A 27,772-nucleotide genomic window follows, 5' to 3' on the forward strand; every position below is an offset into this window, starting at 1 on the left:
TCCGAGCTTTCAAAATACAAAATCGGGTATTCTCAGTGTTTATTTATAACTTGACAAAAAAATTGTTCTTAAATATTTCATTCTCACGCATACTCAATGTGTGAGTTGGGTAAATATTAAAGCCACGCAACTCTACCTTTCAAAGGCGATTCATTCTTAGACGGGAAGTGACGGTTCTTAGAAGAGTACCTCCTTATAACTATTAATAATTTTTAAAATCCTCTTTTTGTGTGTGTGTGTGTTTTAAATGAAAATACCATTTGTTTTATTTTATCTAAAAGGGGTCTAAAAATTACAAAAAATTAATTATCTGAATATATTCCTGTTATTAAAATTTATATATTTTTTAAATTGAATCTGTATCTCAGTTTAGTAAACAAAGATGTGAACCAAAGCTAAAGCTGTAATAATCCCATACCGAATTTTTCCCAAAGAGTAACAGACCGATATGAGAAATGAACTGGGACGTCCAAGTTAAGGTTACACCGCCCCCTTTCCCTCTCCATATTCCCTTGTCATCCCCCACCCCCTACCTAGTATGCTGATTGTAACTAAATCCCATAGTTGATGTTCGCCAAGGGGACGTAAACCTGCGACAACACCAGCAGTATGCTCTTGCATACATTACTCCGCATTACCGAATTTTAATTGCCCCTCTTGTGTGGTCGCGGTACAATTTCGCCCCAAGCGCTTGGGTTTTTTTTTACTATTATTATTATTTGAATGCAAGTAAGAAATGACATGAGATTTCGTGTTTTATTGTTATGCCATAATTAATGTCGCGCTGGTGCATTGTCTCCCCTCTCTCTCCCCGCTCCCTGTACATTCTTTTGTTTTCTTCTTGGAGATTTCAATGTAGGGGCATGTCATGGCATTAAAGATAGATTTTAGCATTGTTCACTGAGTATGTATATATATATATATATATATATATATATATATATATATATATATATATATATATATATATATATATATATATATATATATATATATATATATAAAGAATGTATGTATAGGTAGCTGAGGATACCGTGACTGGCGACATGGACACTAATCCCCGAGAGAAAAACACGATACGCGTAGACGTGTAGCACATGTTAGAACGACCCCCTCTCCCCCCTCCCCCGGGCACACAACCGTTATCTGCCGGGCCCATCAGTCAGCCCGGGGATGACTTTGTCCAGTGCAGACCCTGGCGTGGACCACCCACTCGACAGCACTGGCCGCCGGAGACATGTTTGGTCAAGGCTGTTTGAACAACTGCGGTCTGCGGTCACTCACTTGGCGGAAGTGGTTTTTAAGGCAAACCAACTTTCAAATAAATGATATGCGATATGGTATATATATGGTATTTATGGTATATATATGGTATTTATGGTATATATATGGTATATATATGGTATATATGGTATGTGGTATTTGTGGTATATGATACATGTTAGAGATGATATAGATGTGATGATAAGATGGCCCTAGTGGGCTGTACAATTATAAGAGCGAGCGAGCCTGTATGCCGAGTGTATAAAGAATTGTGTGCCTGATGCCATAAAGGACCCACAGCTGCGGCCGGTGCCTGTGGCTTGAATGGGGAAACTTGTTGTCACCCGCGGTGGTCCAGTCCTTGTCCTAGCCCAGGGACAGGACCGTCATTGTTGAGAGGGGGGGGGGGCCTGAACCCACATGAGGGCATTCGGTGGGAGTGGCTGGGGCTATTCAACGGTCGAATAATAACTCGGGGGTGGGGTGGGGGCGGCCGAAAACATCGTGGGAGATCGCGAGGGGTGCAAACGGTGAACTCTAATGTGGTGTCCATTCAGCTCTGGTGCCAGGGCGTGACCGCGGTACTATTTTCCAGATGTTGGGTGGGGGAGGGAGGGGGGGGGGGGGGGGGGGCTCGACCTCCAAGTATTTGAAGTAGCTTTTGAACAAGATCTCTAACAATGCAATAAAAACGTAGTGCGCATTTTCATGAATTTATTTACAATTTACCCTAGTCACAAAAATGAAATTTTAAAAATCTTTTTTTTTTAATTATATAATCAGCAGACGCTGATTTTCTGTTGTAGTATGGGACATAAAATGAGGCACAATAATTCCTTTTGACGTGTAACATCAAGTTTAGACCTTATATTCATCATTCGTGTCTTGGTTAAGTTTTTTTAACACAACCACGAAACCCGAGAGTGCATCCAACGTCCCCCCAGCCTCCCCACATTGGTTTACTGTTCCCGTCCTCCCTTTGCCTTAGGCTTGAAACAGCACAAGCGGCTGACGACTTTATTGCTGTTTGCTTGTCTTATTTATTATCTTTTTTTTTTAATTCTCCCCCTGTTGCATGCAAAACTTCATTTAAATATCTAGTGTATACGTCATACTGATCACGTGACCGTTTATATTAAAATCGTCTGTGTAATTTGCGATGACTGTCCGACCCTTGCTCCACCAAGTCATCGGAATCTCGTTTTTACTTTACCGGAATATTAAAGTCAATTTATTTTAATTTTTTTATAGCCAACACCGTTTGACGCTTTAAAAAAATGTTACATTCCTATTTTCCGTGTAAAGTGTAGCAAGTGATTCGACTGACATAAAAATATCCGCTGGCTGTATTTGTTCAACCTGCTACACTGTATCAAGTCCCTCCAGCAGTGTCGTGGTTGTTTGAATATTTCCTGTCGTGTCCCCGCCGTGTATATTGATACAGAGGCGGTGCCAACATGACAGTGTGAGGACCTCTAACCCAACAAACAGGGGATTAGTGCTGGCTGTTTCGTGACTTTGAATTGGTCCTTCAGCCGAGTCCAGACTATTGGTCCTTGGATTGAAAACTTAGTGGTATTTCTTATCTTGCATTGGTCCCTTTGCTAAGTCTAGATATAAGTCCCTAGATCGTACCAACAGAAAATATTTCGTAACTTTGAATACGTCCCTTTATTAGGTCTAGATATAAGTCGATTGTAAAACAGATGGTATTTCGTAACTTCAAGTTTGTCCATCCACCTGATCTAGATATACGTCCCTAGATTGTAACAACCGATGGTGTTTCGTAAATTTAAATTGATTCCTTTACTAGGTCTAGATATAGTTCCTTAGACTGTAACACCAGATGGTATTTCGTAAATTTAAATTGGTCCCTCTACCCCAGGTCTAGATATAGGCCCCTAGATCGGTAGACTAAAAACTATCCCAACACCCCTCTACAGTCTCTACACCAGGTCTAGATACAGGTCCCTATATCGGTAGACTAAAAACTATCCCAACACCCCTCTACAGTCTCTACCCCAGGTCTAGATACAGGTCCCTAGATCGGTAGACTAAAAACTATCCCAACACCCCTCTACAGTCTCTACACCAGGTCTAGATACAGGTCCCTATATCGGTAGACTAAAAACTATCCCAACACCCCTCTACAGTCTCTACCCCAGGTCTAGATACAGGTCCCTAGATCGGTAGACTAAAAACTATCCCAACACCCCTCTACAGTCTCTACACCAGGTCTAGATACAGGTCCCTAGATCGGTAGACTAAAAACTATCCCAACACCCCTCTACAGTCTCTACCCCAGGTCTAGATACAGGTCCCTAGATCGGTAGACTAAAAACTATCCCAACACCCCTCTACAGTCTCTACCCCAGGTCTAGATACAGGTCCCTATATCGGTAGACTAAAAACTATCCCAACACCCCTCTACAGTCTCTACCCCAGGTCTAGATACAGGTCCCTAGATCGGTAGACTAAAAACTATCCCAACACCCCTCTACAGTCTCTACACCAGGTCTAGATACAGGTCCCTAGATCGGTAGACTAAAAACTATCCCAACACCCCTCTACAGTCTCTACACCAGGTCTAGATACAGGCCCCTAGATCGGTAGACTAAAAACTATCCCAACACCCCTCTACAGTCTCTACCCCAGGTCTAGATACAGGTCCCTAGATCGGTAGACTAAAAGCTATCCCAACACCCCTCTACAGTCTCTACCCCAGGTCTAGATACAGGTCCCTAGATCGGTAGACTAAAAGCTATCCCAACACCCCTCTACAGTCTCTACCCCAGGTCTAGATACAGGTCCCTAGATCGGTAGACTAAAAGCTATCCCAACACCCCTCTACAGTCTCTACATTAGGTCTAGATACAGGTCCCTAGATCGGTAGACTAAAAGCTATCCCAACACCCCTCTACAGCCCCTGCCTGTACTAATCTCAGCCTAGCTTTGTCCTTGCACGGGCGAAACACACCTGATCCATCGCAGGTGAACGCGACTCACGTGACTTTTGTTTATGTTTTCCATGTTTGAACAAGGTCAGTTTTCCAACCCGAATCGAACAATTTTCATTACATAGACAACAACGTAACCATCAGTCTATTCTTATGTGTAAATAAAAAATGTTCTTAATCAAAGATTCGAAACTCTTTATCGACGTCATATTCACTTTTTTGGGCGGTTAATGACGTCATCGTTACCTTTGACTCTACCCATCACGCTGCTAATGACGTCAGTGATGGAGGCTTTTATTTCTAATTCATTTCTAAGATCGCATTACTTTTAGCTGGGATAAATTTAGGGGAAGACCTCCCACGGCGTATAACACACATACTCTAAAACATACCCCCACCCCCGCACACACACACACGCTCCCCCACCTCACCTTCTACGTTTGAGGCGCGACCACCCACACGGCACTGAAATTCAACTGCTCGTCGTGTATTTGCACGGCATGAGCGCTCACTTCTGCTGTTTGGTCTACGGCATGTCCCCTCCCTCCCCTACTCCTCGCACACACACACACACACTTTCACGCGCGCTATTTTTAAACACACCTACAAATAAAATTACTCCACCTTCAAAGCGTAATAACTTTCACTTCTCTTGTTCGATGTTCACACATTTTTCTTCAAATTGACCGTAATCTAATGCCTGTAAAACACTTAAACACTGTCAGGAGCAGATTGTCATACCATTGGCGGTCCAATTGTGGCACTAATTTTAAGCCGGTCTAAAGTCATGTTAAGTACAGCCTCCATCCCCCCCTCCCCCCCCCCCCCCCCCCCCCCAACAACAACAACCACAACATATCCTGGCTATTTTTACAGTAAAATTAGACGCTTTAATCAAATCTTCTGATATGGACTGGCGTTTTCTCCCAATTCCCTCCATTTCAACATTCTTTACGACCAAAGTTTCGTGGTTCACGTGCAAAATGAGAGCTATGTTAAATAAATCTTTGTGTGTTTGATACAACTTCGACCACTCACTCGTGAGGGTGGTGTGTGATGGCGCTATCTTTTATTATTTAATTGGCGTCTGTATACACTGGTTATAGTTTAATCAACTACTACAGATAGCATGACTTAGGACGCTGTTGTATTATTAATGTTTACAAAGATAATCGCGCGATTTCTACACGGGAAGCGTAAAATGAAAATAAACCAATGGGAGAAGAGATCGTTTTAATTAGGTCTGTCTGGCCTGTGGTGGTCAGATGGGGGGGGGGGGGGGGGGATTTTGATGAAAGAGTTGCCTGCCGCCCATGGGAACCCCGTCTAGACGGAAAGGTCAGGATCTTTGGTGGTCCTTGGGAGGGGCGGGTCAATTCGATGGTGTGGTCAATCTATTAATTAGCCTTCGGTAACGAGCTCCGCCGCGCACCGCGTTGGTTGTTGGCTAATGAGGTTTGGTATTTAATTAACTCGTGTGTTCATCATACTTTCATGAAGGGAGAATTTTTTTTTGTTTTTTTTTCCTTTGAAGATGTTTTGATTTTTTAATTTTAACTAACACCAGACTCAGAAGGCCTAATCGAAAGAAAACGACTTCAATAAACACAATGTGCATTAATACACTTACACATTAAGATTTTTTTTCTTGCCTTTTGGCTTTAGATAGGTAATAACGATAATTGCAGGGGAGGGGTGGGGCATTCAAAAGTCTCCAGAAACGCGAGGTTCGGCTTCTTCATCTCTTCCGTTTTTACGAGCCAACCAAGTTGTAGCTTTCATGTTATGGCATTTCACCGTTATCGTCTAGACTTGGTCACGTGATAACCGTCAATAAAATACTGCCCTCTGGGGAGGTAGAGCTCTACAGGCCAGGCTGGTCTTTGTGGGTGAAGGTCAGACTGGAATGACCATAATTTTCTACAACCTTTGCATGTTTTATCTGTTGCTTGAAGATGTATACACGAGTTATCTTTATACGAACCCCCAGTATGTCTTTATACACGCCCACCATGTCTTTATACAAGTCCATAATATGTCTGTATACAAGCCCACCATATGTCTTTATACAAGCCCACCATATGTCTTTATACAAGCCCACCATATGTCTTTATACAAGTCCACAACATGTCTTTACACAAGCCCACCATATGTCTTTATACAAGCCCACCATATGTCTTTATACAAGCCCACAATATGTCTTTATACAAACCCACAATGTCTTTATACAAGCCCACAATATCTTTATACAAGCCCACAATGTCTTTATACAAGCCCACAATATCTTTATACAAGCCCACAATATCTTTATACAAGCCCACCATATGTCTTTATACAAGCCCACCATATGTCTTTATACAAGTCCACAACATGTCTTTACACAAGCCCACCATATGTCTTTATACAAGCCCACCATATGTCTTTATACAAGCCCACAATATGTCTTTATACAAACCCACAATGTCTTTATACAAGCCCACAATATCTTTATACAAGCCCACCATATGTCTTTATACAAGCCCACAATATGTCTTTATACAAACCCACAATGTCTTTATACAAGCCCACAATATGTCTTTATACAAACCCACAATGTCTTTATACAAGCCCACAATATGTCTTTATACAAGCCCACAATATCTTTATACAAGCCCCTACATCTTTTATTAAACCCACGCAGTTTAAATCAGCTGATAACATATAAAGGCGGCCCCATGTGTCTTTGGCATAAAAATGAAAAGATGATGATGAAATAAAGACTTACCATTACAATTTGTGTAAATACCGAGTTAACTTTTGCTATTAACATACGGGTTCTGACAAGAGTTTCAACAACTCGCTCTGTAAGTTAAAGCTTGAGGCTAAACTTGATTGAGAATTCAAAATATGTTGAGCACATTCGTCCGGGACTCAATAACCAGCTCAGCGGCTCTCAAAATAATACTTTGTATGTTTGACACGTATGTATTTCTCTTCCTACAGTGGAATAGCCGATATGCCCACGTACATCACGTGGGAGAACCTGGACCCACAAGGCATCTTGAAGAAACTGGAGCGCATGCAGAACCGCATCCCAGTCAACGCTATGAAGGATGTCTTCCAAAGAGTAAGTCCCCTTAGCTTTTCATAGACCCTATTTGGATGACTGAACATCATCTTACAATGGCTTCTAACATTGGTCCATCCACCAAGTCCAGACTATTGGTCCTTGGATTGAAAACTTGCCGATATTTATCAAGTGGTTTCTTCTACAGGCTGGCATCACCACGGCTTATCAAGAGAAACCCTGCCTAAATCCAAAAGACCCCGACTGTCCCAAAACTGCTGTCAACTACAACTCCACCGTAAGTCACGCAAGAATATTTCACTATTTTTGTTTGTTTCGTTTATTGTCTTCTCCTCTCTGGCCATCCTTAAATGTTAGCAGCTCATTGTCCGGAGTTATGTGTTGATTTACCTAGAGTGTCTTCTAACTATATTTTCTCTGCATTGGGTTTAATTAATGATGCAAAACGCTAGAGCCTGTTATCAAATTCTACATGTATCTTACCTGTCTCCTACCTGTCTGCAACAGGTTCCAGATCTAGGTACCGAGTTCACCAAGGGATGTACCGGTTTTGCCACTAAGTACATGCAGTGGGAGCATGACCTCATTTTTGGGGGTGTCAAGCGGAACAAGACTGGTCACATAGTCAGGTGAGTTGAAGAGTTACAGTTAATGTTAGCCACACAGGTGAGTTATAGAGTGTTACGGTTAAGGTTAGCCACAGTTGGGTAGTGTTACAGTTAGCCACAGTTGGGTAGTGTTATGGTTAGCCACACAGGTGAGTTGTAGAGTGTTGCAGTTAAGGTTAGCCACAGTTTGATAATGTTATTGGTAGCCACAGTCTAGTAGTGTATGACCTGGCCCACACGCAGCGTGTATGACAACTTTGACAAGACTCACACCGAGTGTATGACAACCCCCACACGGTTTATGACAGGGCCCACACGGAGTGTATGACGGAGACCACACACACTTGACCCACACAATGTATGACCTGGCCCACACGCTGGGTGCATGACAGGGCCCACACGGGGTGTATGACGGAGACCACACACGATTTCTCACACAGCCTTGCTAAAACCCCCTCCCTTTTTTCCACGCCAAACTTTTCAATCTACCGCTCTCCTTTTGTTTACCACAACACCTAAAGGTAGTGGCCAGGTCACTTATCTTGAAAACTCCCTACTGTAAAATTGCCACTTAGGATGAGGGCGTGTGTAAAATTAATGTAAAGGTCAAAGGTAAACATTTTTTTTCCTATTTTTTTTTCTGTGAGACCCGCGAGCTTTATCCAGTTTAGAGGAAGGCTTCAGCAATAACTTTGCGTTTTAAGGGAGTTTACCTAATACGTTTGCTTATTATTTTAACTGCAGGCATATATTATTGTTTGCAATGCAAATCCCTCAACTTAATTCAATTAAGATTACCAGTCCTAAATTCTTAATCTAAAAACTTGAAAGTTAAAACTGATGTAAATTTTTAGTTTCTATAAAATCTTTAATCATTTTTCTTACGTTCCTATCTTGTGAGCCTTGCAGCCAATTGTGTATAAGGTTTTCTGTCTTGCCCCAATACTGTCACGTCCTGACTTATTTCTTGTGTAGAGTTGAGGCCCTGCAGTCCATTGTCCAACTGATGGCCGAGAAGGACCTCTACAAGTACTACGAGGATCACATCAAGGTCTCTGGCATAGACTGGACCCAGACCAAGGCCAAGGCTGTGTTGGAAGCTTTCCAGAGGAAGTTCTCCCAGGTATGTCCAGGTTGATGGTGTGGTCCAAGATATAGTTGGGGTTGTGGTTGATGTTGTGGTCAAGGTTATATTTGATGTTGTGGTCAAGGTTATATTTGATGTTGTGATTTATGATGTGTTCTAGGTTATATTTGATAGTGGTTGATGTTGTCAAGGTTATATTTGATGTTGTGATTTATGATGTGGTCTAGGTTATATTTGATAGTGGTTGATGTTGTCAAGGTTATATTTGATGTTGTGATTTATGAAGTGGTCAAGGTGATAGTGGTTGATGTTGTGGTCAAAGTTATATTTGATGTTGATGTTTTTGTGGTTAATTTTATAGGATTCTCCCATTCAAAATGTTCACATTTGTGACTATTGTTCATTAATATGTACAATGCTCACAAAGAGTTTAAATACTTGTACTGTCTTTCTGTGTATTGACCTGTCCCTGACACAACCTGCACCTGTTTTGATGTACCACCTCCAGGTTGTCAACAACTACGGCAATGACTCCAACAAAGACAACCTGTACGGCTTCTCATACACCTCTCTGATGGACATGATGAAAGATTTCTCCAGCATCAGCGTGACAAGAGTTGTCCTAGGCTATGTCCTAATGGTCAGTTATCTTTCCTTCGTGTAGCTCTTCATTTTTCAAAGTTTAAAATGTTCCAATTGAGTGATTGACAATGTGTTTAATTGACAGTTTGTGTACGCCTGTGTCTCACTGCTGCGCTGGAACGATGCTGTCAACTCCCAGAGTGGCATTGGCATGGCTGGTGTCATTCTCGTGTCACTGTCAGTGGCAGCTGGCTTGGGGTTTTGTTCTGTCATTGGCATCAACTTTAACGCATCCACCACTCAGGTACGACAACGCTTCCTTTAACGTTAACTTAGTTCTTTATTTAATTCAAGTTATCACTTCATATTCATGTATTGTGGATCAATTCAAATTTTCAAAATGATTCAACTGGCCTACATGTCCCTTCTCTTCAGATCATTCCATTTCTGGCACTGGGTCTTGGCGTAGACGATATGTTCCTGATAGCCCACACCTTCTTTGAGAACGGGGACCATGTACCTTATCATGTAAGTCGGGTGTTTACGTCTGCTTGTTTACAGCCCAGGTTGTGTGGACCCCTGTTTATAGCCGGCCACCTGTTCATGGCCATTCTTCATCTTTTCTCCTTGGCCAACCTGTCAAATATGCTGCGAGAAGTTTAAACTGCAACTTTTATACACATAAATATACAGATACAAAACACGTACAGCAATATATATATATATATATACATGTATATAGTCATATTTCTAAAGATGTATGTTTTAAATTTAACGAAAAATGATAGCCAGGTGTTGATAAATGTGAAAAATGCCAGAATGTCTATCTGGCCAGGTGATAATGTAGTTATTGGATCATAAGAAATTATTCTACATCCGAGCCAGATTTGTAATTTACATAAGACGTGGCCCTGGAATGAAGGGTTTTGAAAATGGAAGAAAAAAAAAGTAGCACAGTTTGAACTGGGGTGGGTCTGGTTTGTGTTAAGTCAGGTCCTGCTTGAAACAATCAATGTGTTATTGTCACGGTGGAGGTGTGCGTGGCGCCTCCACCCCACGGGAGGTCAGTTTGTTGCGCTACGGGGACTAACACGGATAGGTTTAAATATATCGGCGTTAGTTCCGCATCTGTACAAGAACCCTAATGTAATGCGGATGTCCGTTGGTGCAAATAACAAGCAACAGACAATTTAATAACATATTTCTTTGTGAAATATGGCGGACCAGCGTTAGATAAATTATTTTTAAGTTCAGCAGTTTTGTAATCGGAATTTTTGTCCTTTGGTCGTATTTCAGCCATATGATGAAGTTTGGATCAAATGTTGGCTTAGGGTCACTTAGACATGGTTTAGCCTTGAACTATGTGTTTATTAAAAGGATATCTGTATTGAGTCCTACGGTATAAATTAAGTGGTTGGTTGAAATAATACCAAGAACTGTTGTTCAGAAATTTATCCAACAGCCCCATCACAAATTTGGATTTACCTAAAACTTTCAAATTTTATTTTTTTAAAATGTTTAAACAGTTGATTTAGAAAACCTCACGTTATGAACCGAAATACGGTTTTAAAAAACCAGCTTCCGGTCCCAGTGAGATGCTGTTATACAGCACATTGTTGAGGTGACACTAAAAAACAGCGGTCGTGGAGCCCCCGCCCAACGATGGGACCCCCACCCCAACGATGGGACCCCCACCCCAACGATGGGACCCCCACCCCAACGGCTGCACATCCGCCAGTTTAAAATTTCGAGCGCTGCGGCGATGTTTAAAAAAAACGAAAAAGAAAACCTCCCATAAACCAGCATTGTCGCCTTGAAAAGAGCCTCCGTGGCCGATCATTCTGTATTAGAAGTGACGTAATTATAGAGTTTGGGGCGCCCTTCTGGTTATCTTTCTTATAAAAGGGAGACTAGCGAAGGGGAAAGCTATATCTTTATTCTGTGGGTAGGTCTTTTTTTACAGGAGAGATTTTCAGTGATGTAAAAGAAAACGGGTTAATTAAGCTTTCCATTCTAGACTATATATTTTGTGTGTGTGCATATTTATATATATGTATATACATATGGACCCACACACAAAATGTATAAATACATGCTATTTTTTTACTTGGTGTAAACGTGTTAACGATAAATGACTCGCGTTTAGCAAATGAGCGTTGCGCGGCGTTTGTCAATTAAGTTTGTTGGTTATCTTGTACCGTTTTTTAACATAATATTTATAATTTGTTTTACACACTGCTCCGAGACTAGTAGGCAACCAATCCCAGGAAGCGATTAAGATACGCGATAGCCTTGAAGTCGAGTTAAAAGTGCGTCGTTGAAACTTGAAATGCCACGATTACCCCCTCGCCAGCATCCTCGGGTTAGGATGCCGATGAGATGTTGGTGTATATCGACGGTGGCGTTCGGAAATATTGTCGGAGTTTGATGTCTGCGCGAGGTAGACTGTAGACAGGCTAGGGAAACACGAGGTGATGTGATAGTCTTAATACCAAGCCTGGGGAGAAATGGGGTGAAGGGTAGAGAGGGGGGCGTTGGAGGAATGGGGGAGGGGGGTGTTGTGGGTGGGGGGGGGATGCGAAAATAAATGGTGTACCTCAAGACTGGAATAGTCTTTAAGAATGTAGGCATGTGTATTGGGCAATGATTACAGAGGGAGAGGTCTTTAATGTTGAAATGTCAGGAAGTTTAAGAGCCAGCCAGCTCCGGCTAGGTTTTCTGATTCATGTTTTTTTCTGCTGGGTACCGTTCTGTTAGCAGTAAATGGGAGGGGGGGGGGGGTAGGGGGTGGTTGGCGTGGAATGGGGAGTCTTAGCATTTCAAGTTAACGGTCGAGTTAAACGTTTGTGTGGTTTTACGAATGGGGCTAAACCTTGACGGGGTGCGTGTATTGGGTTAAACCGGTTGTAACGAATTAGGTTAAACCGTAAGATAGTTTGACTTGATGTAACAAAAGCTGTAAAAGGTCAAGAAGATTCAAATAGAATTGTTTTATTTTAATTACATCTGGAGAATGTACTCAGCTGACTCAGCAAAAAAAAAATCCTACATATCATGAGAGAAAAAAAAACCGGTATTAATTAATTAACTTAATTAATTCATCAGTGTGTTGGGTTTTTTTTAAGTATTACTTCTACATATGCGTGTTCTATAGACGCTTGACTGAGGCTCATTGGCTGCACAGAACGTCTTGTTGTGTGGGTCTTCAAAGGATCTTGGGTTCCTCAACAACCCTACCAATGTTTTACGTAATATAAACAAAGTACAGTTTGGATAGCGCGAAACTTGGGGATTCAAAGAAAAGTTTTAATGAATTCAGTCTTGGTGCTAGGTTTTTTTTGTGGGATGGACGGGGAGGGAGGGAGGCCACTGGAGGAACAGGGTGTGAGTTGGGTTTTTTAACTAGCTCTTGTATAATGAGCACCTACCTTTAAAGCTCTTTTGTTGAATGGTACGTCACCGCAAGACGAGCTGGTGCCTGTAAGTGCACCGGATCTGAACCGAGCTCGCGGCGAGAGATCGCCTGTCAGCGCAGAAAGCCAAAAACGAATGACCCCCAGCGCCGAGACAGTTCATTTGAGTTTCAGTCTCGGGTGTCGGGGAAGGCTTCTTTTGTTCCCTCGGGTCCGCCTCGACAGTGATTCATACAATCAACTTCCCTCTCCTTGCCCCCATCAGTTTCTTAGGTACCTCTTTCATGAAATGGGAGATAGAAGGGGTGGGGAGGGCGCCCAGTGAAGAGGCTATGAGCGGGAGGATATGTATTTGCATTAGAGTGTTTACTCTAGCGCCACCCTTTCACCTTATCGTTCTACCCGTCCCCCCTCATTTCCCCGTGTGTTCCCCCTCCCCAGTCTTAAATTTGTCCATATCTGAGAAAGTATTGAAACCGCAGCATCTAAACATTTTGATTGACCTTTTATCTTTATTGGTGTCAAATTTTATCTTTCGTATTGCTTAATTTCTCAGGCTTGTATATAGCTTAGATATAAAGATGTATCTCTCTTTTTCATTGTAATGTGTGCATCTAGGGGCACTAGCTCACCATATATATATATATATATATATATATATATATATATATATATATATATATATATATATATATATATATATGATATGTACTTTTGCTTAGAAAGTATTGCTGTATACTTTTTGTGTAAAAAAAAAAGTTTTGCTGTACAAATTGTGATTCTGTATAGAATCAGCCAACTGACAATGTCCCTATGCCCTATACTGCTATGATTTCGAGAAAAGAAGCCTTATTGCTCCCAATTTTAAATTACCACCTCTCTTAACACCAATCTTTTAACACTTTTTGTCTCTCTATTTCTGAGATCATCAACAGCCCACCCCTCCACCAGCACCCCACCCCCTTCCACCCATTTTCCCCCTTCCACTTACTTGCTATCTGTTCAACGTTCACCTTGCTATACGCACCTTTTCACTTTTCGTTCTTTCCATCTCTATTTTAGCCAAATTATTTTGCCCCTTCTTCGTTGTTGGCAAAATACTTTCGCCTTGGGTGGTCTCCCTTCAGCGCTGAACAAGGGGGTGGGGAGCGGCGGGCGTAGTGTGCAGTGGTGGAGTCTAGTTTATCAGCAGTATAAAACTCGGCCTCCATGATGTGCAGGCTAAATCTGTCGAGTACAATACTACACCTAGATTCATCCTCGCCCCCTCTCAAGTCCCGAGTCTCTAGTACATATTTTAAATGTTAAAACATAGACATCCTTTATTTTCACGCTAGATGTAGGCAAGATTGGAAACCGTGTTTTTCTCTGCTAATTGCTTTTCTGAACCAGCAGAAATAGAACAGTTTTTTTTTTTACGGGTGCTCGCAGTGTTATTTTACTTTGAACGTATTGTATTTTTTTACCTGCTTGTTTTTTTTTACCAGTATTAGTTACCCACAAAATATCTGGAACTAAAATGTATATTTTTTAAAAACTTTTCTTTGCTGTACGCTTTCACCTGACCAACTTGTCATTCAAGTATTACTGAGTGAATGTAGCCTACTTGTTGGAAATAATCTTGGATGAATACGTCGTTGTTTTTTTTTTTCAAATTCGGGTATTGTTGGTACAGTCGTCCGCTAATAGTTATAGTTTAGCTTAGTAGGGTTAATTTCTACAGAGGTAATCAGTGATGGCATAGGATAAATAAGGCCAAACCGTTGCTTGTAGTATTGACTTCTAACACTAAACAGTCATTTGATTGTATTAACATACGGCTTCTTCAATGAGACTGATAATTAGATACACAGATGTGATTTTACCGGTTATGTTGTGGTGGGGAATATGTTAACAGGTATAACAGAAACGGTCTTGTAATGCAAGTCTGGTCACATATCGCTCAATATGTTTCATACAAATGCGCGCTTTAATAATTCATTATTCAGGACCCTTAACTCTGTTACATAGATCAGAAAATTGTCTCCCTTGATTTGTTTTTTATGGGTAAGACACGAATAATTAATGAGATTCAAATTGAAAAGGAAGTTGTTAATAAAACTGTTGCCAAGAAAATATCACCGCGGTTGCTTAGCAGGGGCCCGCACACATGCTTTCAAACGGACAGAATTCTGCCGTGCGATATCGACGGACGCCGTATCTACGTTTCCCGTGGTACGCCGGAAGATTACCGGACGCAAAGTTCTAAATTATATTTTTTAATTCGTCTTATTTAGAGATAAACGCTGAATTTTTAAATTAAAAAAAAAAACCCACAGCTCATCATCTGGGCTAAGCTAATCATTTTAATACCTATGCTTTTACACGATACGATCTAACCGCTTGCAAATCATACGAGAGGTGTGGGGGAGCAATAAAACACAGAGAGAGAAAGCCGAGTGTTTCTTTTGAGATGAGACAAGTTTATTTCCACTCGTGTCTTTGGGGGGAGGTTTATAATGTATGGGCTACAGGGGCAATGTGCATTTGCTTGTAAATTCATTACCCAGTCTCAAAGATATTTTATCAGTTTAAAATACTCCTTAGAATACCCTATATATATATATATATATATATATATATATATATATATATATATATATATATATATATATATATATATATATATATATATATATATGCGTATGTATAGAGTAACAACTGCCTGCCCAACTGTAAACACAGAGCAGTTCCCATGTGGGCGTTTAGCTATGAGTTGCCCATGTGTGGTACGCATGTGTGGTTTATTTTAATATTTTTCCCTGGACTTCAAAGAATGCAATAAAACTCAGAGTGTGAATAAAATATAAAACCGCCATCTCCGTAGGCTTACACAAGTCTGGAGAAATGTTTCTTTACAGTCCCCCACCCCCACCCAGTAGGGTTGGTTCTATGGTCGATGAGGGTCGTATCATGGTCTGTGTACGTTTCAGTCTGGCTTCACTTCCTGTCGAAAGTTTTTTATGCACGAGTATGCAACCATTTGAGTCATCAGTACAGTTAACTTAAGCGTTAACAAACACGTCATTATGTTATTTTTGAACCACTGATCTAGAGCTGACTATAACAAATATTGAAATATAGAATGTTTTCACGATAACTTCTGTTCCGGAGCTGACCACAGCATGTGTTGACATTATGAATGTTATGATAGTAACAAATATTGTTCAAGACAAGCCAAGATTATAGTTTGAATATAAATACGACATAGAAGAACCGCTCACTAAACTATCTCTAACGTTAAGAAAATCTTGGATTAGATGTAAGTGTGCGCTATTTAACCAGCAGAATCTGGCCCGATCCACCATTTCCACCTATACCGCGCATTTTATTTAGCAGACGAACATACTCTGGAATAACAAAGCCCCTGCGTGTTTTTTTTTCCTTGCCATCGTCTATGGAACAACGCAGGTGGTCCGAAATGTGAAGAATGTTCTAGGAGGGATGGAAGGGGGTGGTGGGGTTGGTAGTGAGGTCGCGAGACCCTCGTTTAACATTATGATAAACACCAGTAACCTGCTTCTAAAGAGCCAACGTTGTATATATATATATATATATATATATATATATATATATATATATATATATATATATATATATATATATATATATATATATATATATATATATATATATATATATATATATATATATATATATATATATATATATATATATATATATATATATATATATATATATATATATATATATATATATATAAAATTAAAAATTGCAAAAAGTATTGACTACATAGATGTAGTTTGGTATACTTGTCCGCTCCTTGCATATTTCATGTATATAAATGCTGTGTTAAAAATAAAAAAAGCTAATGTTTTTGTATGTGGTGAAAAAAAAAATGTTGCAGCGCTCTCTGTGTAACTAAAGCAGTAATAAAGTCGTTGGCGCTCGGCAAGTTTGAACAGAAACCAGCTGATAAAGCATCGAACGAGAAATACGTCTGTTGCCTCGAGTCGACAGTGTTCGGTTGCTCGTGTGTAGTGGCTACAGCCCACTCTAAAACACAGGCTTAACCGGTACTTGCGAAGCCTCTGTGAATAGGTCCCCGTTAAAATTGTCACCTTTGAAAAGGGCTTGTGTTACCGAATAAAACGAAACACAATAAAAGTAGATTTTATTTTCCAGTATAGTGCCTGTACTACCATTTGACGCGACAATTAGTGGCGTTTTTTTTCACGTGTCATTAATTCGGCATAAACCTTTAAACGCACTGTTTCGTAGCGCCCAGAACACACCCCACCTACCCCCAAAATAACCAAACTGTTGGGGGTTTTTTTTAAGGAGGTGCCCTATCTATCCATAATACCCCTAGCGTGTTAATGTATTTAAATTCTTCCCTAAAATACTTTGTGTGTTAAAAAATTATGACCTGCTGTTACTCGACCCTACATTATCTATCCTGAGAACCACTGTAGAAAAAAACAACCTCCCCACCCCTCCAAAATAGCTTGTTTCATCCATTATATTAATCTTGTTCGGCAATAAAATGCACATCTTCCTTTAATAGTGTATGTGCCGTTGTGCTGCATAAATTATTTTTAATAAGCAAGAGCCGGCCTCGTTCTGGGGGCGAGGTTTGATTTTTTATGGCCTTATCAAAAGCCTGAGGATCAGAGGAGAGCCGTTTCATCAACGGCCGACTAATGGATTGGTAGTTAGGTTTTATATCGACTCTGCTTTTAGTTTTAATTACCGGGTATGCTTTTTAGATGTGGGTTTTTTAAAGAAACAAAATTACGAGGGTAGGATTAGTTTTAAAAGTTTGTCACTTGATTTGTTTGATTGAAGAGGAAATCGAAAAGTACCAAAGAGTGAAGGCTTTTAAATAGAGTGGACAAAAAAATTCAGAAAATGTATAGATCTATACTTTTCGAGCTTTTAGAAATTTAGAATTTTTTTTGTTCAAAAATTGTGAATTTTTTTTCTTTTTTTTGGGGCTATTAATTTGCCAAAAAATAGTTTCTCTGTTACAAAAAAAAAAATAGCTATTCTCTACCGACACCCCCTCTCCCCACCTACACGTCCCCAGCATAGACCAGAGCATATGCGACAGTTCCCGTGTTAAGAGAGTGCGAGCCGTGGAGGCGGAGGGCGCCACTGTAAACATCCCTGACCCCCGGGTCTGGAATCCCGCGGGATGAGCACTCGCCGTTACGTTAGTAAAAATAAATCCACTGTAACTTATTCAACCGGCGGAAACCAAACAGTCACGTGTCAACCGGAAGTTGTTTTTCCCTCCCTCCACTCGCTAAAGAGCGGACTGTCTTTGTCAGTGTGATTGCATTCTTCCTCTTTACATTTTGGAGAGCAATAGTTCACGCCATGAGTTCAACTATTGTTTATCTATTCTGTCCCTGCTCACCCCTTTTCCCCCTCAACCCTCCCCCACCCCTCCCCCATCTGGGCAAGTCTTGTAAGAATTATGTTTCAAACCAGTTGCCCATAATACCACCATACATTATAATATTCTTTTTTTTAACGACAAAAGCTTGTCAGGGCTACAAGGAGTTTGGAAGTTTAGAGTAATTTTTAATAATAAAACTCGAAACTACAATTACTTAACTGAAATACTGACACTTTGTTGGGAAAATTTGAACCACCGCTGTTGTTTTGTTTTGTCAGGGTCCGAACACATAAGGTGGTTATAGTTTTTATTTTTACAGCCATTTTTAAAAAAATCTGAGCACCGAGTTTGAGATTTCCTCTCCAACATGTTATCCCACACGACAGGATGTGTGGGGCAATTTCTTTCTCCTTGGGGTCGCTTCACACTTTAGCCCCGGTGTATACAAGTGTGTGTGGGGGGGGGGGGGGTGGCGTAAACACGAACCTGGTCTTGTGGGGCCCAGGTGCGATTGCTAGAGAGGGAGGGGTGGGGGTGTGTGAGTACCTTCGGTTCGGTTTGTAGCCATTATGCTTGTGTGGGGGTCATTATGCGTGAAGTCATTGTGTGTGTATGTGAGGTCATTACGCGTGTGTGTGAGGTCCTTGTGTGTGTGTGTGTGTGAGGTCCTTATGCGTGTGTGTGTGTGAGGTCCTTATGTGTGTGTGTGTGTGATAGTGTGAGGTCCTCATGCGTGCGTGTGTGTGTGTGTGTGAGGTCCTCATGCGTGCGTGTGTGTGAGGTCCTTAGAAATTAAATTTCTTTCTGGTGGTTATCGCCCTTATAAAACCACCCCCGCTCACCCCCACCCCTGCTCACCCCCACCCCCACTCACTCACCCCCCCTCCCCCTCGCCGCTATCTAAACAAGCCGAAGCTCGCTGTGTGTGAGTTGAGCTCAGGTTGTCTCTGTCTTTACCTGGTGCCGGTTCTTGCTTTCTGATAGTTTAAAGGCGGACCTCATGCAAACCTAATGAATTCACTAGATCTAGTAGCAATTGTATAACCCATGGAGTATAGATGCAAACCTAATGGAATCAAGAGTAGCATTAGTATAACCTATAGAATATGGTTGCAAACCTAATGAATTCACTAGATCTTGTAGCAATTGAATAACCTACGGAATATGAACATTTCAAATCGTTCTACTCCCACAAGAATTTTATCGATCCCACGACACCTAGTCAACTTTGTCCGAATTGTTCAACTTTTTAAATCGTAAGATAACATTGAGATAACTTTAGACTATACTGTGGTCACTTTCTTTTTGTTTAGCAAAATAATATTTTTGAAATTAACTCTTTTTTTATAGCAATTAATTGATCAAATGTATTCTCTCCCGCCCCGCCCCCCCCCCCCCCCCCACACACACACACACCCATGAAACGTCCCGACACCAATAGGTTCGCTGTAATGGTGAACCTGATTGGATTCTGCTGTAGAGACGTATAAACAATTAAAGGAATGGGTTGTGTTACTGCAGAAGTAGAAGCTAAAGCTTACACAGGGAGAAGGGGGGGGGGTGTAGACAGAAGATAAAACCATACGAAGTTTTTTTTTCTTCTTTTAATGTTAACCAGACCTACCGCCTTGTTAAAAGAGGTAGAAAAAATTTGGCAAAAAAAAAATGTAAATATGTTTTGAACTTTGCCGCACACGATGTGTTGGCGGGACGCATTAGTTAACTTTTCAATAGATTAAAAGTTTTTTTTTACCCCGCTGAAAAGCGGTAAATAAATATTGCTAGATATCGAGTGATGCTCGCGTGGGTGTGTTAAAACCATCCGATGATTAACGTGAGGTTATGTCATGGACGCATGGACTGGTCTTGTTATTGTAGGCATTATGTTGGCTTTTAGCCGCAGCAGCCATGGGATGGGGGGGGGGGGGGGGAGAGAAACAGTCCCTATTTGATTCGTCGGTTTTGTTAGCAATGCAGCTTTTAAGAAATGAATGTAAAAAAAAAAATCACAGTATTAAGAAAATGTAAGTGCATTAGCTTACGTTTTGCGTAGGTTAACCTCAGCGGTTTCGAGGTTCGGGTATTGTAAATTTACGTGAAGTTTGTTCTTGGCCGGCGGTTTATAAAGAGCAGGCCCAATTAATGACGATTACATTTCTTGAGCTGAACAAGTGAGCGGGCGTCAGTTTAAAAAAAAAAGTGTGGCTTTGGCTCCGTGAATGCACGGACTAAAACAATTTAAAACAAAACCACGCATTATTATATGAGCACATTATTTAAAATTCCTCACCCAACTATTTATACAAAGGAAAACAATGCGGGCATTATTTATTATTATTGTTTGAATGTATCCATCCCAGGAGCTGACAGGCGAGGTCCTAAAGAGGGCAGGGGTGACCGTGTTGCTGACATCCATTAGTAACATGATGGCTTTTTTTTACGGCGGCCATCATCCCTATACCAGCTCTAAGGGCGTTCACTCTGCAGGTTCGTGTTATTGTCTCATCGTTGTAACGGATTTCCAGGAACAAAAACTGCTCACAGCTGTTGCAGTGCACGCATAAAAATTAAATACCACTCATTTTTTTTCCTTATGTTACATTTCACCCCCCCCCCCCCCCCCACACACACACACAAAATAAAAAGTAATTACCAACCAGTCACATTAAAAAGAAAATCTGGGTAATGCTATTTGGATTCTTATTTTTTGCATTAAAATGTATTGTTTTATTTTTTCCCTTCAATTATTTAGGCAGCCATTTTAGTTTTATTTAACCTGGGGTCAGTATTGCTTGTGTATCCCGCCATCATCAGCCTGGACCTGGTTAGAAGAGAGGACAAGAGAATCGATGTCTTGTGCTGCTTTCAGAGGTAAATTTATATTGATAGCTTTCATGGGGAGGGGGCTTCAAAAAGGGAAATATGACAGTGTAATTTTTTTTAAAAAATTTTTGTTGTATTTGTTCAATAAACATTTTTTGGTCAAGTTTCAAGTTTGTATTTATAGATAATATTTATTCTTCTTTGATGTTTGTTAACTTCAGACAAATGGGAACTATTAATTTGACTAGAACTTAAAGAAGAAATAAAAATATTTTATTACAATGAAATGATGTTTGAATACTTTGTTGTTTGAGCAGCTCTGCTGGGTCGAATGATGTGATAGAACTACAACCCCACCTGCACGCCACTTGTGAGGAGCAGGAACCTAGAAGTCTGCGCAGAGAGCTGACAGATCTTCAGCGGGAGCCCAGTCCACCCCCACCCTACTCCGCTCAATCTGGGACCCTGCCGCCATGCTATGACACCGTGACAAGATCCACTAATGATGGAGCTGTGACGACATTAGCCCCCACTGATGGTGTCTTCACCAGAAGGCAGGACTCGTCTCTTGGCTCCAGTAAGTGGGGGCGCAACATCCGCACATATCCAAAACATGTGTTGGGAGTAACATCCACACACATCCAAAACATTTTTTAGGAATAACATCTGCACACATCCAACAAATTTGTTAGGATTAACATCCACACAATAACATCTGCACACATCCAACAAATTTGTTAGGATTAACATCCACACAAAACATTTGTTAGGATTAACATCCACACACATCCAAAACATTTGTTGGATATCATATTCAACAAATTTGTTAGAATTCACATCCCCAAAAAATCAAAACTTTCCCTAGCATTTTAGCATTTCTTTAGCCAAATGTATCAACTGTAAGCATGTCTTACATGAGCAAAGTGTATCAATTGTAACATTCTTCCATCCGCAGACTGCCCATCCACGACATCTTCCAGGCAGTGCCTGACGCCAGAGAACTCTACCACCTGCAAGGACAGGTGTGTGAAGGCACAGCGTGAATGCCTGACCTGGACATTGACGTGTCTGGCTTCCAAGGTCTACGCACCTTTTCTACAGCGGACATTTGTCAAGGTGAGTGCCTGCTAATATTACAGCTGTAGGTAGGGGTACCTACACTGTTGTGGAGGGTACATATCTGAGAGCTCTTAAATGGAGCATCAAACAGAATTTCAATTTGTTGTTGTCAATAGCTATTGTTCTTTTTTTTTTTTTAAACTCCTTACAATACCAGTCTAAGTGAAAATTCAAGATTGGTTTAATATTGCAGGCTCTTGGTTTATAGCTGTACCCAATGATTTATTTTTGTCAAACATGCTGGCAACCCCCCCCCCCCCACACACACACGCACACACACCACCCCTCATCTATCAGTACCCTCCTACAACCAGTGATCCAAATTGTTGCCCAGAGGGTGTTTTTTTCACCCTTTATTGGGCAATCCTTCTTCATTGTGACTAAGCACCCCTACAGTTTCTCTTACTAAAATGTTCACACATCACTTATTTTAAGAGGCCCAGCCTGTAAGCTGAGAATCTCTACTTAGTAACAGGGGTAGTCTTTGGTCCAGAGGTTCTCAATCCCTTGTTGTTTTTTATTCAGACATTAGCTGTTCCTTGTTCATTCTAATTTTGTGTTGTCTCCTAGGTTTGACCTATGGTGCCATTGGTTTTTTTAAACGGGATTGGGGGAGCTCACATCTGATATCTGTATCCCTTGTACAGTACAGTGTGTTTGCTGGTGTATTGTGCTTTCTCTTTCTCCGTCAGCCTGTGTGGTGTTCACTTCTCCTAGAGCTTTCTCAATCAGCATGTGTGGTGTTCACTTGCCCTAGAACTTTCTCCATCAGCATGTGTGGTGTTCACTTGCCCTAGAACTTTCTCCATCAGCATGTGTGGTGTTACTTGCCCTAGAACTTTCTCCATCAGCCTGTGCGTTGCTCACTTCCCCAAGAACTTTCTCCATCAGCATGTATGCTGTTCACTTCCCCAAGAACTTTCTCCATCAGCCTGTGTGCTGTTCACTTCCCCAAGAACTTTCTCCATCAGCCTGTGTGCTGTTCACTTCCCCAAGAACTTTCTCCATCAGCCTGTGTGCTGTTCACTTCTCCTAGAACTGTGCTACTACTTGTCTCCCCGTCTCTGACTTTCCTGCCACCGATTACAGCCCCTGAACTCAGTTTCTGTCTGCTTTAGATAGTTCTTAGTTGTCCTTGTGTTTAATAGTGCAAAGATATGAGGGTCAGGGTTCCCTTGTCTCTTCGTGTTAATCTTGTATGTGTTGTATTGGGCTGTTTGATTCTTTGGTTCCTTTGTCTCTAGATCCCTCTACCAGCAGAAAAGACAAGTTATAAGTGCTAGAATTTCCCTAGACATTTTGTTTTCATAGAAATTTTTTTTTTTAGCTTAGGCCTAGTCTAGGCATATAAAAAAAAACAAGGTTATTTTTCTTTCGTTTTTTTTTTTTTTTTTTTTTTTGAGCCGCCATTGCCGTAATAGCTCGCTTACTTCTGGGTGGTACACTCTAGCCTAAGCATAGCGGTGAAATAGAGACAGTGTCGTGAATAAAACGGGTGTAGAGGGGAAGAAATAAAGCCACTGTGGATTCTTTTGTACCAGCCACACACGGGGTCACCGAGTGTGCTCTATTTTAAGACCTTTTCAAATGGGGAGGGAAAGGGGTCGGTGGGAGACGCTGTAGACGTCACGATATCGAGTACAGAAGTCTTGTAAAAAATACGTTTGGTTTTAAAATCACTGCTGATTTTTTACATAGAGGTTTATATATATATATATATATATATATATATATATATATATATATATATATATATATATATATATATATATATATATAATGAAAACAGTTTTCAAAGAATTTTAAAGCAATATTGATCTAAATATACAGGAGATAAAATGAGAAAGATTGAACCAAGTTTGTGAGACACAATAAAACAAATAATGCACTTTTCATTGAAGACAAGATCAAAATGTGTTGTTGAACCTGTTTTTAAAAGCAATTTTTTCTTTGCTATAATAATTCAGGACTTAGAAAAAATAATTGTCTCGAAAATCAATGCACCTTGAGATTCATGAGGGGATTTAACTTGTCATCATAAACACCAACTAAAGAGCCATGATTTATTTTCTTCGTTGTCTATACTTTAGTTATATTTTTTTTTACATTATTAATTTTTAGCCTTCGCATTTCACACATTGTACAGTCCCACGTTAAGGCTGTTATCGTTTTAGGCTTGTAGGCCTATGGGCCTTTCTCAAGTATATAAAGCACCCCCCCCCCACACACACACCATATAAGAGTGCCACTTGCTGAATGATAGCACCCCAAACACAAAGGATTCCCTTGTTTAACGCTGTCTGTGGTTTTATAGCACAAACGATCTTCTTTTTATGTGAGGTAGGGGGTAAGGTTTATTTTACTAGTGGTAGTGTGAGAATGGGGAATGCCTGGTGTCAGAGGAGTTAACCTTATTTGATTCATAGTAATTTTTCTGAACACTAGACATTTTGACGATAGGGTGGGTTGTTTTTTTTTTTTTTTTATTCCCTGTTCTGCCTATGTTTTTTAAATTATTTGTTTTTTTTTAAATCAATTGTTTATATTATCTGCAGGTGACAGTGGTAGCATCGTTTTTAGTGTTTCTCATTCTTGGGGCGTGGGGCACGGCCCAGGTGAAGGATGGCCTTGACCTCACTGATCTAGTCCCCAGGGAGACGTCGGAATTTCAGTTTCTGGAGGCCCAGTCCAAATATTTTGGGTTTTACAGTATTAATGCAGTTACTAAGGTAAATATTCATTGTTTACTGATCCTTTCCTGTATCAAAAAAATATTAATCGTTAGAGCCTATACAGCATAAAATAATGGTAATAAAAATGGCTACACAAACACAAACTTCCTATTAAATTTAGTTCTATGTACATTTTAAAACTCTTTAATTTGAAGAGATAACTCATATATGTATGTATGTTTTTAAGATTTGAAGTATAAAACTGTTAAGTGTTACATGGAATGTAGATGTTAAAACATGAAGTGTAATTGTGGCCATTACGTTCCTACTTTGTTTCCACCAGAACAACTTTGATTACGCCAACAACCAACCTTTGTTACACAAATACCACGAGGCCTTTCAAAAAGTCAAAAAAATCATCAAGAGAGAGGACGGTTCTTTGCCCCCCTTTTGGCTTGATCTGTTCAAACAGTGGTTGGCAGGTGAGGTGTTGCCCCAGGGAGCAGAATGCAGTACCCATTCAATACTTTATACTTTGTCTATATGTATATATATACAAGTATAAAAATGGCTTAAAGATTATCAATTTTTTAAATATTATTTTTCCATAATCATAACATAGGCCTAATTATCATGATAATTCTAATAACTAAATAATGTATAAAACCATTATGTTTTTTGTATTTGAATATTATGTTTATTGTGTATACTATTGTTTACAAAATTTTTAAAAATAATTTTCCAGAACTACAAAGAGCTTTTGATCTGGATTTAAGTAAGAACCTCATCTCCACCAATGGCTGGAAGGAGGGTGCCACAGAGGAGGCCATCTTGGCCTATAAACTTTTAATGCAGACTGGTGATGGAGACAACCCCACCAACAGAGATCAGGTAGGACAAACTAATTAACACAACATGACGTAAACCACCCAAGTGTCTGCTAGACCTGCTGGTACTAGGATATCATTTTTTTTTTACAGAACCCCCTTTAATATATGGTCTAATTATATTTTAATACACTGAAGGCTTTTGTTAAGATTGTATTGTGAAGTAAAGATTGATAAACCTTGGACTAAGCATTAAAAGTATTGTTTCGAAAAATGTGCATGTTGTTTTTGGGAGAACATCTTGAATAAGAGGTTGATAAAAAAATGATGATGATTATTCAGGGAAAAGGCTAAAAACAAAAGGTTCTTTCATGCAGTAAAATTTGTATGGGGTGATTTGTAATCAGGGGCTGTAGAGTCTCCCATAGCAGTTCAAGGATTTCTCCCAGAACTCCAGGCTGCCGTCTCTATGTTGTGTGGGTGAGTCACCCCCTGTGTGGGCCTTGTGAGCAGGGGGACAGAATGTAGGCCTGTGTTCACGTCTCAGGTGATTTGATTCGTCTGCTTATGATCCACCATTTTTCTCTTGACTCTACAATGGAAACACGGTGTGGTGCCGACCACCACCCTCGTGAGTCACCATGTCAGAGAATTGGGTAACACCAAAATAAATGATGTGACCCCACCTTCTTGAAGGAAACATTCATTTTATCGTACAGAAATGTTTACACGCCTACTAAACTAGTTGGTCACAATATGCACTCAACGATAGACAAGAAAGCTGTGCTTAGAAAATAACAAAAATTAAACAATTTCCTCAATTCAATTTATTCTATATTAGAATCACACTTCTAACAACAACCTGTTTACCATTATTCATCTGACTTTGTGTCTAACTTGTTCTGCTATGACTTTGTTACAGGTGACGAAGATTCGACTGATTGATGACAATGGTGTCATCAACCCTCCAGCATTTTATAATTATTTAACAGCCTGGGTCACCAATGACGCCATGGCCTACGCCTCCTCAATGGCAAATTTCCACCCGATGCCAAAGGACTGGTTTCATGATCCAAATGATCATAATTTTGACAGTACGTTGGATGTTTACTTTCCGATAGAAAACTGACTATTGTATTGGATAAAATTTATCATTTTTAAATTTTGTTTTAACGAACTGAACCTAATGAAATCTAATGACTGAAGTTGGTTTTATTTTTTTTTCCAGTCCCAAAATCACAGCATTTGGTCTACACACAAATACCATTTTACCTCACGAACCTGTCATCAACAGAAGAAGTTATAGAAGTTATAACAGTGAGTTCTTGTTTCACTAGGTTTTCTTGTCTTGTGGTGGGGGGGGGGGATTTTCATTTTTTATTTTCAAAAGTATTTGGTGGGGTTTTTTATCGGACTTACAAATCTGCTTAGATTTATTAAAATTTGTTAAAATATGATTTTGAATAATTTTTCAGTATGTCATCCAATGCTTATATTTGCAGGAAATTCGAGGAATCTGTGATGAGTTCTCTGGGAAGGGCCTCCCAAATTTTCCACTAGGCGTCCCTTTCACGTTTTACGAGCAGTACATCAATCTGCGCTTCTACCTCATGTTATCCATAATTTGTGTGTTGGTTGTTACTTTTCTAGTACTCACTGTGGTGCTAATGAACCCGTGGATTGCTTTCATTGTAGTAAGTCAATTTTTTGTTAGAAGAAACTACGGTTGTTCTGTTTAACAACATGGTTTAACACTAATAACAATAACATGCTGTAGAGGTGTTGCTAAAGTTGAAAACTACTTTATAAGTTCAATTTATCATCTATTCTGTATTTTTTAAAATACCTGTGTTGATAGCATAGTTATTGGAAGCTTTGGTTTTCCTGTGTATCACTTTTTTATTTACATTTGTATAGAATAGCTATAACTTGTGGTACCTAAATATATAA

The 27,772-nt window shown here is 40.1% G+C and overlaps 1 protein-coding gene across 1 annotated transcript in view; it reads left to right on the plus strand.

Moving 5' to 3' along the window:
- Window positions 1–27,772, plus strand: part of LOC131929663 (protein patched homolog 1-like) — a 57,237-nt gene that overhangs the window by 15,858 nt on the left and 13,607 nt on the right. The window contains 18 exon segments of the mRNA XM_059285981.1: window positions 7,203–7,326; window positions 7,475–7,564; window positions 7,795–7,916; window positions 8,871–9,018; window positions 9,491–9,622; window positions 9,710–9,868; window positions 10,000–10,092; window positions 20,742–20,813; window positions 20,815–20,868; window positions 21,134–21,252; window positions 21,522–21,781; window positions 22,160–22,320; window positions 24,879–25,052; window positions 25,339–25,477; window positions 25,741–25,886; window positions 26,745–26,916; window positions 27,051–27,139; window positions 27,325–27,516. Of these exon segments, the coding sequence (XP_059141964.1) occupies window positions 7,203–7,326; window positions 7,475–7,564; window positions 7,795–7,916; window positions 8,871–9,018; window positions 9,491–9,622; window positions 9,710–9,868; window positions 10,000–10,092; window positions 20,742–20,813; window positions 20,815–20,868; window positions 21,134–21,252; window positions 21,522–21,781; window positions 22,160–22,320; window positions 24,879–25,052; window positions 25,339–25,477; window positions 25,741–25,886; window positions 26,745–26,916; window positions 27,051–27,139; window positions 27,325–27,516 (2,446 nt within the window).

Source organism: Physella acuta, unplaced genomic scaffold (genome assembly GCF_028476545.2).
Source record: "Physella acuta isolate Inbredline_101_S28 unplaced genomic scaffold, ASM2847654v3 ptg001661l, whole genome shotgun sequence".
Classification (NCBI taxonomy): Eukaryota; Metazoa; Mollusca; class Gastropoda; family Physidae; genus Physella; species Physella acuta.